The sequence below is a fragment of the Mus musculus genome, chromosome 5, assembly GCF_000001635.26.
Source record: "Mus musculus strain C57BL/6J chromosome 5, GRCm38.p6 C57BL/6J".
NCBI classification, from domain to species: Eukaryota; Metazoa; Chordata; class Mammalia; order Rodentia; family Muridae; genus Mus; species Mus musculus.
The window spans coordinates 64,337,882-64,353,169 of NC_000071.6; the positions used below are offsets into that span (position 1 = coordinate 64,337,882).

A 15,288-nucleotide genomic window follows, 5' to 3' on the forward strand; every position below is an offset into this window, starting at 1 on the left:
ACCAATCAATCAATCAGTCAATGAGTGCAAAGAGATCCCCAGCTTGCACCAACACAGCTCCCATATTAATTAATAGGTCACCACCAAAGAAGGACATGCTTCTTGAGAGGCAGCTTCTGTCAGTGTGTGTGCCTTGACCCCATGGTGAGCACACTGAGCTAGATGTCCGTCCTCTGTCCAGTCCCCATGGCCTCATTTCTAATCTGAGTGGAACAGGGACCTTGGAAGAAACACTTGCCCTGGTGCTGACAAGATGGCTCAGAGGCTAAGAGCACAGATTGCTCTTGCAGAGGATACAAGTTCAGTTCCCAGCACCTCTATCAGGCAGCTCAAAACTGCCTATGATTTTCCATTTGCACAGTTCTGACGACCTCTTTTGGCTTTCACAGTCACCTGCACACACATGCACATAAACACAGGCACATAAATATAAAGTGAAATAACTTTTTTTTTTTAAGAAAGAAAAATAATGTTTACTCTGTTCACCCTCTGACCACATGTGCCTTTGGGAAAAATAGCTGTCTGTCCTGCTGGAGGGGTCGGGCTGCAGGGTTCGGCTCCTGGTTCGTCTGTGGAATGCCCTGCCGGGGAGGCTAAAATGAAGAGGAGTGTAAAGCTGAGGGCTTGACACAAGTCACAGGAGCTTTAGAATGAAAACGGAGTCAGAAATGAGAGTTGTCCTGTGGCCGGGGAACCACTAGCCTGCAAGCAGTGTGACATAGTGGCCACAGCGTGGTTTTGCACAGTGCGCCCTAACAGTGGTTGTCACACTGTGATAGGAAGGTGGAGGCTCCACAAGCACAGGCCTGCAGCCTCCTAGGAGAAAGTTAAGGATAGGAGAGGGTTCCCCTAGACAGAGTCAGGGGGCTGGAAAAGAGAGGCTGCGTGAGGTCACCAAGGGAGAGAGCGCAGTACCAGGGCTGTGGGAAGTCCCACAAGAGAAAGGAGGTATGTGTGTTGCTCTCAGGAGGCAGTCTGCAGTATGGTGGGATCCATCTTGTTGCACTTAAGGTTCCCTCCACCTCCTACCTGTTTCTGAACGGCTTAAAAATACAGAGAAGAGGGCTGGTGAGATGGCTCGGTGGGTAAGAGTACCCGACTGCTTTTCTGAAGGTCCGAAGTTCAAATTCCAGCAACCACATGGTGGCTCACAACCACCTGTAATGAGATCTGACTCCCTCTTCTGGAGTGTCTGACGACAGCTACAATGCACTTACATGTAATAAATAAATAAATAAATAAATAAATAAATAAATAAATAAATAAATCGTTAGGAAAAAAAATACAGAGAAGAAAGGGGAGAGTCCAGAAGGAAGAGAGCCACTGTGCCATAGCTCAGCTGGCTGCAGTGGCTTTCCAGTGCCAGGCACTAAAGTGCTTTTCCAAGCACAGTTACTGTTGCTGTTTTTATTAATTCCTGAGTACAGATATGTGATCACATGAAGATGAGTGAATGGCACAGGGGTCTGCGTTACAGCTGACATTTATTGGGTTTTAATTATTCTCACTTGCCATATTGTCTTAAGTACTGTCTGAAATAACGGGCTCTTAAAAAGGAAACATTTGTAACTTGGGCTTATATTTCCCACCCTTCTGCTCCATGAGGCAAGGAAGAGAGAATATAGTGGTATTTAGCCAGGAACTGGCAGGGTTTAACTCTGCATTTCTGTGTCTTCCCAGATATGATCTTCCTTCAGGGATCAGAGGTCATATTTAAAGTAGCTTTAAGTCTTTTGGGGAGCCATAAGCCCTTGATTCTACAGCATGAGAACCTGGAAACCATAGTGGACTTCATAAAGAACACACTCCCCAACCTGGGCCTGGTGCAGATGGAGAAGACCATCAGTCAGGTATGGACACTGGGCTCTCCAGATGCCTGCAGAGGTTCGGTGTGTTGCCTGAGAAAGAACTGCTTCTCACTACTTTGTCTTCCAGGTGGATGCTTGGCATATGGAAGCCACGTCACAGATATGTATCAAAAGATAAAATGTATGACTGGGCCTGTATGTTGTGTGTGTGAATGGCAAAAGGCCATAGGAATCCAGGTATGATCGCGTGCACATGTCATCCGTAATTTATTACAGTAAGAGGCTTCCATTCTTGTCATGGTTCTTCTGAAATACATTCGTAGGGTTCAGGATTTTGTTAAAATGAATGGTTTGGTTTTTCTTCTCAGTGGTATTAATTGCAATGTTCAGGAAGTGACTTTTCTGTAACCAAGAGACTAACCGACTGTGTGTCATTCTTTTGCTGTGCTAGTGTTACTATTGTTGGCAGGCTGTGGTATGTCTAGTTTTTAAATAGAGTAGCACCATTACTCTGAAACAGTGAATGTTTCGGGTAAATTAGCTGGGAGTTACAGTGAGAGTAGCTGATCGTGAGTGGTGTGGGTCAGGTGTGGAAGCCAATTTCGGTTCTATAGAATGATGCCTTCCCAGTAGAGATTGCTGACGATAAAAGATCAAGATGTTTAGAGGGGAGGGTCACCACCAGACTTGTACAAAGTCTGTATGGCTGAGAGAAACAGAACCAGTAGACCAATAATTATAAGACAGGGAATATTAAATTGGCTCGCATGGTTGGAGACTAGGTAGTTTAATTGCCATCTGCCTACTATTGAGCCAGAGAATTTATTAGCTGTTCAGCTCACAAAGCCAGAAGTCTCAGAGAAGCAGTGATGCAGTCATAGTCCACAGCTAGATCTGGAGATTTGTGGATTGAAGCCGAAGGAGCTGAGTCTGGTAGAGTCTGTAGTGGGTGTCGGCAGCAGCTCCCCCCACCTTTCCTCTTCCTCCTCCCCTTCCTCCTCCCCTTCCTCCTCCTCTTCCTCCTCCCCTTCCTCCTCCTCTTCCTCCTCCCCTTCCTCCTCCTCTTCCTCCTCCCCTTCCTCCTCCTCTTCCTCCTCCCCTTCCTCCTCCTCTTCCTCCTCCCCTTCCTCCTCCTCTTCCTCCTCCCCTTCCTCCTCCTCTTCCTCCCCCCTTCCTCCTCCTCTTCCTCCTCCCCTTCCTCCTCCTCTTCCTCCTCTTCTTCCTCCTCCTTTTTTTTTTTTAGACAGGGTCTCATTGTGTAGTCCTGGCTGCCTTGAAATTCACTCTGTAGACCAGGCTGGCGGAATCACACAGATCAGCTTGCCCCTGACTCCTGTGTGCTAGGATTAAAGGAGTCCTGTCCTCCTCTTTCTGCTTGTGTGTACCAGCCTGTTGGTGGCACGGCTCACATTCAGGACAAGGCTTCCTTCCTAAGCTGTTCTGCCATGTGTCAGTAATCTCCAGAAAACGCCTTCAAGGGCACACAAGAGCCTTGCTGTACCAATCACGTAACATTTCTCAATCCAGACACTGTGACAAGCAAAGTAACTGTCACACAGAGACTGTCCTGGAAGGGGTTGTCATCACTGGATCACACTGCAGACTCATCAGTCAGCTCACCTGAGTTTAGAACATGTTCTACAGATAAAAATCTAGAAAATCATTTAAGGACAGCTTTTTTAAATAAATAAATAAATAAATAAATACTTGTTTTTTCTTTCAGTAAATACTTATGTAAGGCTTTCTGATCATTGACCAGATAGCTCTGGACAGTCCAGTCAGTCCAGTGCATTGCAGCCAAATGCAGCCTCTGCAGCTCTCAATTACTGTAGACAGGGTGCCCCTTGTTGTGGATACCCAGGCAGGCTGCTCCCACTGCTGTAATAGCCAGTGAGACTAACAGACTGGGGGAAAGGTCTAAAAGTTAAGAAAATCAAAAGTATATAGCTAATTGTACAAGCCACCCGACAGTGCCTTCATTATACCCTGCCTGAAGACTGCAAAGTGAACCCTGAGTCTTCAATAGCAAGTGAGCCAAGAACATAAACACAAGGAGAGCCAGCTAGCAGACCCAGAGCTGGGGAGATAGTTAGCTTCATGGATAATGCCTTACCTGCTAGATTAACAAGCCAGCTTTTTAATGCCAGTGTGCAGTGCCAAGGGCATGCAGCGTCTGGCACATCAGTGCACGCTGGTGGCATCTGTCTAGATTGTTCCTCCTGGGGAGTGGTTTGGCAATAAGCACAAGCTGGTAAACCATTCAGACCCTTCTGATGCCATAGTCCCAACTATCGGGATGCATCCTTAGGAGCTGGCCCCAAGCACAGGGAAAGCCTATGTGTAAGGAAGTTCTCTGAAGAGTCATGCTTGTAATATCAAAAAATTGGAAACTTCAAGATGGCAAACGTTATTGAGTGGTCTGATATGTTTTCGGTATGCTGGTGGGGAATCGTGAAGCCATTTGTACTGATAGTTACCGGGACATGGTGCCACACAAGAAAGCCCTTAGAACATAAGATTATGAGAAAAACGGTAGGTGGGATAGGATATTTGGTGTTAGTTGTGTTACAGCTAGGGAAGTACGCGTAGAACAGTGACGAGGAAAGGCAGTGTAAAGACGACGGAAGCTGTACTGGGGGTTTTGCCCTCCACGCTTCCTGCCTGGGGCTTTATTGCTTCAGTAATAAAGCTGACGGGATGTCTTTCTGACAAAAACTGAGCATAAGGAAGTGAATAATTCCTACTTTGACAAGCAGAAGAAAATGCTCTTTTCAACACCAAAACTCTGGCAACACAGTTTTCTGAAAAGTGTGGAGAAATGGAGAGGCAGGAAGGAGTGGAAGGTTTGAGGTGGGATCTGATATGGAGCCAGACTAAAGAAGACAAGGGCTGCTCCTTGTGGGCTGTGGAGTGACGCTGCTCAGGGCCTGGGTTTTAGACAGCTCAGAGGGAGAGAAGCTGGGCTTCTACAAGTGAACCCCTTCCTATCAGCCCCCCAGTGTCTAACATTTGGTCTTTAGTTCATGGATCGTGCTTTTCTGAGGTACCACTGTGGAGTCAGACTTTAATCTTAGGCCTTTCTGCATCAGTCAGTCACTTGTGATCTGTAAGTAGGTAAGAACAAGGTCCTGATTGCCATCCCTTTATTCTTCAGTCCCTTGGCCAAGGGAAGCCCTACTCAAGGAATAGGGCTCTTGCCCCACCAGACAGTCTGCTGTGGGTTTGGACCATTCCTGGGGCACAGAACAATTACACTGAGACAGTGAGAACCCAAGATATTTATTAAGAACTCATGAAGGCGCAGAAGGGCACAGCCTGTGGTTCAGCTTAGCTTAACATGTCGTCCTAACTCTGTAGAAAAGGCCAGAGACTTTGGTGCCAAGTTTCCCAGGAGAGGAAATGATCTTTACATTCAGTGAGTTTTCCATCCTCAGAATTACACAGGAGCACTTTCATGGCAGTGGGAACCCCACAGTGCATATCCATTGCAGTTCTGCTGAGATACGAGGTTCAGTTCCAGAAGGTCCAGCTAAGATGGAGGCTTTCCAGGCATGCACCGGAACCTCTGTGAACTGTATCCCTTCACCCCCAGCTCAGTGCGGGGAGGTAGGTGTTACGCCCTGTGTGGGAGGCCAGGAACTGAGGCCCAGAGAGACTGAGTCCCTCAGATCCTCAGGGGCAAAGCTGACTCCCAGCCTGAGCTGTCACCAGGGATGGGAAATGCTAATGGTGCCCACTGAGCCTCTCAGGAACAAAAAGAAATCAGGTAGACGTGACAGCACGGGACTTAGTATTTGCATAGACTAACTTTTGAATCTACTTAGTATTAATCATGGAGTTAACCTGAAAACTAGGAAGCTGAATTTTTTTTTTTAAGACAACTGGGAATGGCAGGAATGTGGCAGGGCTTTGTAGGACAGCTTCAGTGCTCATAGGGAAGGGAACCCTGTAGGGGACCCTAGGGGAAAGCTGGCGTCCCACAGCTAGGAAGGGTGTTGGCTGCATTAGTTAGGAAATGCAGTAGAGTACAGCTTCTGTCCTTCAGAAGCCGCAACTCCATTCTCAGAAGAGTGTTCTAGACTGCCAGACCACCTTGAGAGTTGTGATGGTTGCTTTCGACTGTCAGCTTGCCAAGATAGAATCACCTTAGGACTGGTCTAAGACAGTTTCCAGATTAGGCTAATTAAAGTGAGAAAACTTACCCTAAATTCGGACAGTGCCATCCCAGGAGAGACAGCTCCCGGGAGGAGAAAGGAGACAGTGAACTGAGCTGCTACACTTGGCTCTAGGCTTCCTGGCTGTGCGTGTATTGTACCCAGCCATCTCAGGCTTCTGCCACCTCAGGCTCCAGATACCTCAGGCTCCAGACACCTCAGCCTCCAGACACTCCTGTCTCCTGTCACCTCAGACTCCAGACACCCCTGTCTCCTGCCACCTCAGGCTCCAGACACCTTAGCCTCCTGCCACCTCAGGCTCCAGACACCCCTGTCTCCTGCCACCTCAGGCTCCTGCCACATCAGGCTCCAGACACCTCAGGCTCCAGACTCCTCTGTCTCCTGCCACCTCAGGCTCCAGACGCCCAGGCTCTCCACCTCATGAACTGGGCCAAAATAAACCCTTTGTTCTTTGTTACTTTCATTGACCATTTTGTCACAGCAGTATCAGGAAAGTACCTGTTATAGGCCTCTGCTGGGTGACTTCAGCCTGCAGGCTTACCTTATTGGAGAGAGGGCATTGCAGTGAGCAGCAGTCTGCTGACTCACACTGGGCCCACTCCAGCCCTGTCGCTCTTCCTCCTCAGGAGAAAGTGCAGACACTGCCCCCTGGGTGGCGTCTGCACTTTGGGCTTGTTTCACAAGTGTGGCTCTGTTGTCACTGTTGCTGTTAAAGGAAGAGAGCCGGCTCTGCTCATCCATGTGTGAGTGACAGTTGGGATTGGCTCATTTCTGCAGATCTGGGTCAAGAGGACTTTTTCTATAAACAGTCCCATTACTTTGTCATTCTTACAATTCTTAAAAACCCAGCTGAATTGTAACTAAATGTGGTGACCTTGCAAACAGAACATGAGTCCTTTGTCACATTTAACCTATAGTCAGCGTATTTCATAGCATTTGCAGGGAAAGCCGCTAAGAACTACAGTTTTGAAAGTCTTGTCTGTGCCCCTGAGTGCCTGGTGCCTATGAAGGCCAGAAGAGGGTGTCAGCTCCCCTGGGAACTGGAGTTACAGCTAGGAGCCACCAGTGGGTGCTGAGAATTATACCTGAATCTTCGAGAAGGGCAGCCAGTGCTTTTAACTGCTGAGCTGTCTCTCTAGGCCTTGAAAAGTTTTTTTGTTTTTTAAATCTTTTTGGCCTTGTAGAAGCGTGTTAGAACCTATATTTATTCTTTTCCTTTGCAATTACCTCTAGGTGTTTGTTGTCCTCACCGTGTAAAACCATTGACCTTGTCAGAGCTGAGTTTTCTCCTCTCCGTGTGCTTCCACGCGTGCGCGTGAGCACAGGTACCTGTGCCCGTGGGAGGCCTGTCTCAGTGACTCAGCCTGGTGGCTTCTCTACCCAACAGGTGTTTGAGATGGACATCGCCAAGCAGCTCCAGGCCTATGAGGTCGAGTACCACGTGCTCCAGGAGGAGCTTATTGAGTCCTCGCCTCTCAGTGACAACCAAAGAATGGAGAAATTGGAGAAAACCAACAGCAGCTTGCGCAAACAGAACCTTGACCTCCTGGAGCAGTTGCAGGTAGAGCATATTTGCCGAGCGGCTTCCCGAGCCTCTGTGTAGTCGCTCATTAACTCACCAAAGGCACCAGCAGCCCGGGCTTTCCCAGGACCGCAGGACCTTTCCCACCCCGCGCTCTTTGTAGTTGCGATCAGAGGTGTCCCAGGAGAATCAGCCCTTTTATTGCAGAGCAGACAGTGTCCTTGCCACGGTCAGACAGTCCAGGAGCTTTCTGAGAGGCTCTTTCTACACTAAGCTTTGCAGGAGACCAGCTTGGCCCCAGATGCTGACTGCCAACAATTGTGCTTTGAATAATGATGAGAGAGTCTTAAGCTTTTGTTGCCTGGGGGGGAAACAGGCCAGGTCCTTGGAGAGATACTGAAGGAAGGAAGTAACTTAGAAATCTATCTAACGAACTAAATCAGAACAGTTGATGCTTATTTATAAGTCTGATTCGGATGCGAAGGTTTATTAAGCGGCATAGTTCTCCTGTACACCCCGCCCCCATCTTAAGTGGGTGAATGCAGGTAAGGACACAAGACCAGCACTATAAATAGTCCATGCAGAAGGGAGAGGGAATGACCCTGATAGGTGTGCAAAAGTCACTGCAGGGCGTGGCTTCTCTGTCAGTCCATTGGCACTAAGTAACCATGAATTCTCCTTGTTTGATAGTATAAATGAGAGAATGTGTCCGTGTTCAGAAATTATTAGAGTGACACTTTTAAAATAGGTTATTAATGGAGGCTCTTGGCTCCATAGAAATGTTCTCCATCCATATCTGGTTCTGATCTTTCCCCATAGAAAGCCGCCACTTGCTGAGTTTGTCCATAAAGTGAGAAAGGTGGGCATTTGAGTACTCTGCTCCCCCCCCACACACCCCCAGATGCCCTTCTCTCAGCAGTCCTCAACCACAGGAGCGTGCGAAATCAAAATGCTTCCCTTGCTCATCCTAACTGCCAGGAACATCTGAAGTCCCACTATTTAGTCTGTCCTTACTAAAAATATGCTGCTACACTCTTCCCTAGAAGTCTCAGCTGTCACCTGAAGGGAAGTTAAAGGGGACAGAGAGCCTGCTCTGTCCCACAAGGGCATACTGTGCAGTAGACCCTGACCTAGACCTTGAGGTGAGCATGTCCCACAGAGTTCCGCTTTGCTTTGTGAAGCCGCAGCTTTGTATGAGCAGAAGTACACACAGGTTCCTGGGTTAGGCTAATCCTGGGTCCGTAGTTGGAGGTTTGAAAGCAGTCACACACTGCTTCTGTCTGAGGGGGCTGTGAGTCACTGCTGAGAAGCCGGCATACTGAAGGTCACTCATGCTCTCTGGAGCCAGGGCTCCTACACTTCTAGGAGAGTCTTATCCAGGGTTGCTAGCCCACTGTAGGTACTGAGCCTGTGCTGTGCTGGGCACAAGCTGAGTAGCACATTGCCCTTCCCGAAAACATGGGCAAGGGATTGTGGCGTGTGGTTAGGCTCTGTGCTAATGCAGAGGTGGTTTCCTCATGATTCTCTCTGTAAGTATGTATCCCATATGTATTTTCTCCCTTTGTATAAGGTTTTCAGTATGATGCTAAAGTACATAGTACAAGCTATATTGTAGCTTGGTTCTGTTCATATACTTGATGGGCTAACCGAAATTTATTGTTTTTTTTAAATATTTAAGAAAATGTAGTGTGGCACAGAAACACAAATAATACACAATGTTACCTGTTTCTCAGGAGGAGAAAGAAGGCTGGAGTAAAAAAAAAAAAAAAAAGCCTAACAGTTGATGTACCACAGGGAAACCTGTCAATATTAATACTTGCAGTACATTACTAACAATGGATCTTAAAAATTAGGTTGTAAAGACAGCAGTGGAAGTGACTGCATGGGAAAGTTAAATTGCCCTCCATAACTATGAGCAAGTACTATCTTTCTGCAGCCTTTAGCAGTACCTAACAAAATCTCAAATGGGTACCACTGGCCCAGCAGACCTAAGGGTCTATATAGAAGCAGCGCACTGGCCACAGATATGTCAGGTTATGCTATCACTCAACGTACAGAACATTCAGCTGTTGTGTTTGAATGGCTGAGCCATGCTTATGATGTATTAAGTAGAAAAGCAAATTAATAAACAAACCTTATGGTATGCCTTTCTTTAAAAGTATAATAGATGTGTGTTCTGTGAAGAAAAATAAATGTGAAAGACTGTACACTCAAAATATCAGTAGTAGCTGTCACTGTGAGGTCAGTGTCCACAGCCTGCGCTGGCTCTGCGTATTCCTCCAGGTCTGTCCCCTCACCAAGGACCTTGAGTAAATACACACTAAGGTTCCGTCTTCTATGCAGCGAGCACATGTGTTCTGCCAGAACCTTTAAGTTCAAAGGTATCTTTAACTTTTCATGAGTGGCACAAGTTAGTCAAGTACATGTAAATATACATAAAATAGCGATCATAGATTATTGCTAGAAATCATTTCTGACATTTAATAGTCTTAAACTATAAATTTAGGTTGATGTATGTATGCCATCTAAATTAGCAGACGAGAACTAATTTTTTTTTTTTTTTTTTTTTAAAGATTTATTTATTTATTATATGTAAGTACACTGTAGCTGTCTTCAATCACTCCAGAAGAGGGCACCAGATCTCGTTACGGATGGTTGTGAGCCACCATGTGGTTGCTGGGATTTGAACTCTGGACCTTCGGAAGAGCAGTCAGGTGCTCTTACCCACTGAGCCATCTCACCAGCCCGAGAACTAATTTTTTTTAATTTATTTATTTATAAAACACTTGAGATATTTCTTAAATTTTCTTTGCCTGTTATACTTTAATGTCCAGTGGTTAATTAGCACAGTGTTGCTCATTCATTTAAAATAGCGCACAGAGTAAATATAAAAATAGGTTGTCTCACAGAGTTGTCTATAAGCAAGAGATGAAACCCTTGAACCTGGTGTTCACAAGCAGTAGATAAGATAATTCTGTATACTAGGTGGTGGCAAATAGAGAAGTGTGAGAATGTTTCCTGTGGGGACCAGATCTTGAGAGATCAGATGGGCTTTCTTTACTGTAGTAAGGAGACCTGCCTTCTGTGCCATTGGTAAACCATTGTGCAAAGTAGTTAGTACCCACCCCCAGTCTCAGAGCTACATGGTTCACAGAACACAGAGACGGGCCAGACCCAGACCTGGACAGTGGGCAGAACTTTAGGGATGAGAGGGTCCCACTTAAGGAGAGGCACCAGGCATGCCCACTCCTCTCTGAAGCTCCTGACCTGCACACACACACACACACACACACACACACACACACCCCACATCCCCATCCGTTCTCTCCTTTGACTCCATATTCTAGCTGTGCAGCTGGCGCTAGACTTGGAGTCAGGATTTCTGTCTAGCACGAAGGTTGTCTTGTTCAAAAAAAAAATCTATTTTGCTGGTTTTAAGAATGAGGTAGGGAAATAGTACATCTACTTTCCCTCGCTAAAACAAATGGGCCTGCAAAGGGAGAGCGGACTGGATTGAGAAGGTAGGCCACCCTTAGTGCAGAGGGCCGCAGTGCAGCTGGGAGCTGGAGTAGGGCCAGGAAGGGCGGAATAGAGACTGCAGGGCTGGAGCTGCTTCAGTACTCTCCCAGGGCCCTCGGGTCACAAGCCTAGCACCCCTGAGATGCCTGCCCTAGAGGACAGGAGACAGGAGCGAGGGCTGACAAAGCTTTCCTGGCCCTGGCGTGTGTTTCTCCCCTAGAGCAAGACTGGGGGTTTGTGCTTTACAAGGTTGGTGGCCAGTGGGCAACGGTACAAAGAGACCTCAGCAAAATGCCACCGCTCCTAGCATTCCGTGTCGTGGGAACCGCCTGCTTTCCAGAAGTGATGTCTTAGTACACGAAAAATAAGAAAACCAGATTTCTGGTTAGAGAGCTATGCCTAACACAAGTGGGCCGTCACATAGAAGCCATTTGGCCGTTTGTGAGTTTGAAATTGTAGTGTAGATATATGGTTAGCTGGAATAGTCTATGCTGTGTGCTTCCAGTCTGACCCATCGCAGCACCTGGTGTGTACTTGAGTTCTCCCCTCCTCTCAGGGTAGATCGGGGTCCAGGTCCCTCTAATGTTCTGATACTGCTTTCTCAATCCCTGGTCCCTCGAGGGGCTACACCAGGGCAGAAGATGCAGGAGAATGTCGGGGTCCAGTAGATCTGCCCTGGAAGCTGAGATTGTTCTGTGACCAGAACTGATCATCAGTAGGCTTGTTCCTGCTCCAAAGTCCCGAAGGCTGGGTGGAGGCATTCACAGTAACCCTTGCTTGTGTAATCAGAGGCAGGTACACTCATCTCCCCTTCCATTCTCCAGGTGGCAAATGCTAGGATCCAAAGCCTTGAAGCCACGGTAGAGAAACTTCTTACCAGCGAGAGTAAGCTGAAGCAGGCTGCGCTGACCCTGGAGGTGGAGCGCTCCGCCCTGCTGCAGATGGTGGAGGAGCTGCGGAGGCAAAGCGCCCGGCCCAGCACTCCAGAGCCAGACTGCACCCAGCTGGAGCCCACAGGCGATTGACCGCTGCCAGAAGAGACTGTGCACCATTAACACTGTCCAAGCCTTAATCAAGAGAGATGGAAGTCAGAGGCAGAGAAGAGAGAACTTCTCAGGGAGGAAACTGGCTGACCAGCCTGCAGATCCTTTTGAGCTCAGAACTTGGGATTGGAGGACAAAAGTCTCAGAGTTATTGTTGTTTTTGGTTCTAATCCGTCCCCTTTCCAGTCCTGGTTGTTGTAGCTTTAGATGGCATGGACATGAATAAATTACATTTATGGTTCCTCCTCCTTCTTGCAGAGACACAGTGTGTGGAAAGAGCATTCATGACTGCAGTGTTCCAAAAACAAGATGGGTCTGAAATAATTCCTCAGGCAGAAGAAACGTGACCCTTTGTCAGTCTGCAAGAAAGGTTCCTGGGAGGGTGCCCTTGATGTCACCTGAGGTGCAGTGGGCCCTTGTCCATTTTTATTATGGGACCTAAGGTGACCATGAGGAAGGAAGAAAGGGGTTTATTTAAATCAGATATATTGGTTGTTCCTGAATCCACGGTCACTCCCATTGGTACTGAAGAGAGCTCATCTTTTACAAACTCAGTGTTTTAGTATGGTTTTTGCTTACCCTTTCAAGTCACAGGTAAATGTTTCATAAGGAAATCACAGTTTTTAGATTCCCTGTTATTGCTAGTGTGGGACCTGTAGCTGTGGGGTCTGACATATTTATTTCTTTTTGATTGTTTCATATCCACACTATAGGGTCACATATTTATTTTTGTCTGTTGATAAATGATGTACCACTGCCACATCTTCCTTTGAGCCTTGAACCCCTTGGAAATCTGATTTCTCATAGAAGGAACAAAACATACCAAGATTTCCAGGGGCTCCTAAGATGCTGAAACATTGCAAAAGAAACCAGATTGCAATCAGGTGTATGGCAGCTGACAGCTTTTCAGAAGTAGGAAGTGTGTTTTGAAAGTACTCAAACACACGCACGCCTTCCTTGGGATGGCGAGGACCCTGTGCCTTCAAGCAGAGTGCAGCTCACACTCACCCTGCTTCTAGCTGGTCCTGTGTAGAGCATCACCCATGTGTGCAACAGCTTTTTTTTTTCTTTTAACATACACACAAAGGCTTAGGTTAGGGAAGACCACCAGCCAGGAGCCCTGGCTATCGGAATTGGTCCTGCCTTGGGCTCTGTTGGCCCTCCTGTTCCTGGAGGTCTGCTGCAGCGCTGTTGGTAGGAAAGGAGCCTTGTAAGTCTGGGCTGTAAGGAGAGACCATCACCGTTGGGGTCATTTGGGATCTCCTAGCCCTATCAAAGGGACACTAAATGGCCAGGAGGGATGTAAGACTCCCACATGGTCTTGGGTCAGAGGAGAGGTCTCTCCATAAACCAACATGCCCAGTCCCAGTTGGTTGGAGCAGGGGTTGTCAGAGGAGGGTGACAGTGGACAGCTTCTTTCCACATTGTATTTTATTATTTGAATGTTTTAATGTTGAATTTTGGACATGTTATTACTGTTCAAAAAACACTGACTCTACAGTAAGAAAAGAGCAATAAAACAGATTATTCACACCTGTGTCTTCGTGTTGTCTGTTTTTCAAACTCTGAATTTTGGCTTTACAGCTAGGAGTGCAGGAGGCTTTGGTATGCATGTCATCCCATTTGCAAGGGCATGTTTGAGCTATCAGTTCTGCTTCCAGTATCAGTGCCAGAGTATTGATGATGTCGGGACACCTTTCCACAGAGATGTGAATATTAGTATCAATGACACTGGCTTCTCCCATTGTATGCACACCATTCATCAGCACAAGATTCCATTGGGCCAGAGTAGCATGCTTACATACTCCTATAGGTACCGCACCATGTACCTATAGTAAACCTATAGGATTGGTTGGAAATGGTCACAACTGGTGACCTAGCAACTCTGTGACTTCATGTACACTTGGGGGTTGTCCTCCTTTGCCACTGTTTGTCTTGTACACTTGAGTCAGTCCCTTAAGCACTGATACATAGAGCCTGATGACAACCAGATGTGGTCCCTGGGTTTGGGTGCCCTGGTCTACATATAGACAGAAAAGCAAGGGTCCATTTGGGATTGGGGGAATTGGAAGAAGGGCTGCTCTTGTGATTGGAAGACTAGATTTGCTTCTCAGCTGGAGAAGTGAGGGACCAAATGGAGGAGCATGACTCGAGGAGACGCCAGTTGTCTGAGATACAGACTGCTGAGCCTACAAGGCAGTGTGGAACTGTGTGAGAAGCTACCGTTGCCATAGCGACCAGGAGCTGTAGCCAGGGGCCTGGTGATAGACTTCAGGCCTTCTTCCATCAGCACGTAAAGCAAAGTAATGACACTGGGATTGCCAAGTGCCTCCATTGGCATGCTGGACAAGATGGCCTTCAGGGACAACAGGCCTTCACTTCGGTCTTCCATGTCTCATAGCAACAGGTCCTAGACCCCATTTTGATCTAGAACCCTCAGGGTAGAGGGCTGTGAGAAATTCTGTCAACCAAGTTGACAGTGCAAACTAACAAGTAATTTTGGTACCTATGTAGTCTGAGTGATAGAAAGAACATGAATCATTTTACAGAGGCCCTTGGTCTAAATACAGTTAGGGACCCTACCGAGTTCAGATTCAGAGGCTGATTTCTGCAGATGAAAAGCTGGAAGACTCCTGCTGACACCTGGAACTTCCTATCCTACTGTCCCCTTAAGTGGTGGGCCCTAGGCTCTTAAGTGTGAATACCGTGTAAGGATTTGGTTTCACAAATTATTCTTGGACTAGGAAAAACTGGAGGGAGTCTCCTCCTGCCTCATTTTATAAAGAAAATAAAGGGTGAAAAAGAAGGTTCAAATGGTTGGCTAGAGGGTCAGGGTGTATCCCCAGTCTCCTGTCTGCCTTGCTGTGGACACTTCCCAACTTAAATTGTAAACTGCAGTACATTTTTACTGTTTGAAGCTCACATAGCCAAGGCTGGCCTTGCAGTAGCTTGAGTGTGACCCCAGACTTGCACCTCCACTCCTCGGTGGAGAGACTATCAGCTATCTCACTGAGCACCCTAGTCTTAGCACAGTTATCACCTCGCTGCCCTTTCTCAGGTGCTGGACAACCACACTAGATTTGGGCAGCGGGGAGCTTTAGGACTCTCGTGTCTGATGGTGTCAATTTTACTACCAGGGAAAATTCTGTTCCCTCTAGACAAGGGAAATCATCATAAGGAATCCAAATGGGATTGCCTCCTGAACTGCCTCCTACAACTTT

General features: G+C 47.1%; 1 protein-coding gene across 11 annotated transcripts in view; it reads left to right on the forward strand.

Moving 5' to 3' along the window:
* Positions 1 to 13,605, forward strand: part of Tbc1d1 (TBC1 domain family, member 1) — a 195,182-nt gene extending 181,577 nt beyond the window's left edge. For 7 of the 11 annotated variants that reach the window (XM_011240758.3, XM_030254739.1, XM_006504036.4 and 4 more), the window contains 3 exons: positions 1,681 to 1,850; positions 7,371 to 7,544; positions 11,849 to 13,600. In XM_011240758.3, coding sequence (XP_011239060.1) covers positions 1,681 to 1,850; positions 7,371 to 7,544; positions 11,849 to 12,049 — 545 coding nt within the window. In that variant the 3' untranslated portion in view covers positions 12,050 to 13,600. Of the gene's footprint in view, positions 1 to 1,680; positions 1,851 to 7,370; positions 7,545 to 11,848 lie in introns of all 11 variants that reach the window. The other 4 variants (NM_001310611.1, NM_019636.3, NM_001289514.1 and 1 more) reach the window with 2 other exon arrangements.
* Positions 13,606 to 15,288: the final 1,683 nt, after the last annotated feature.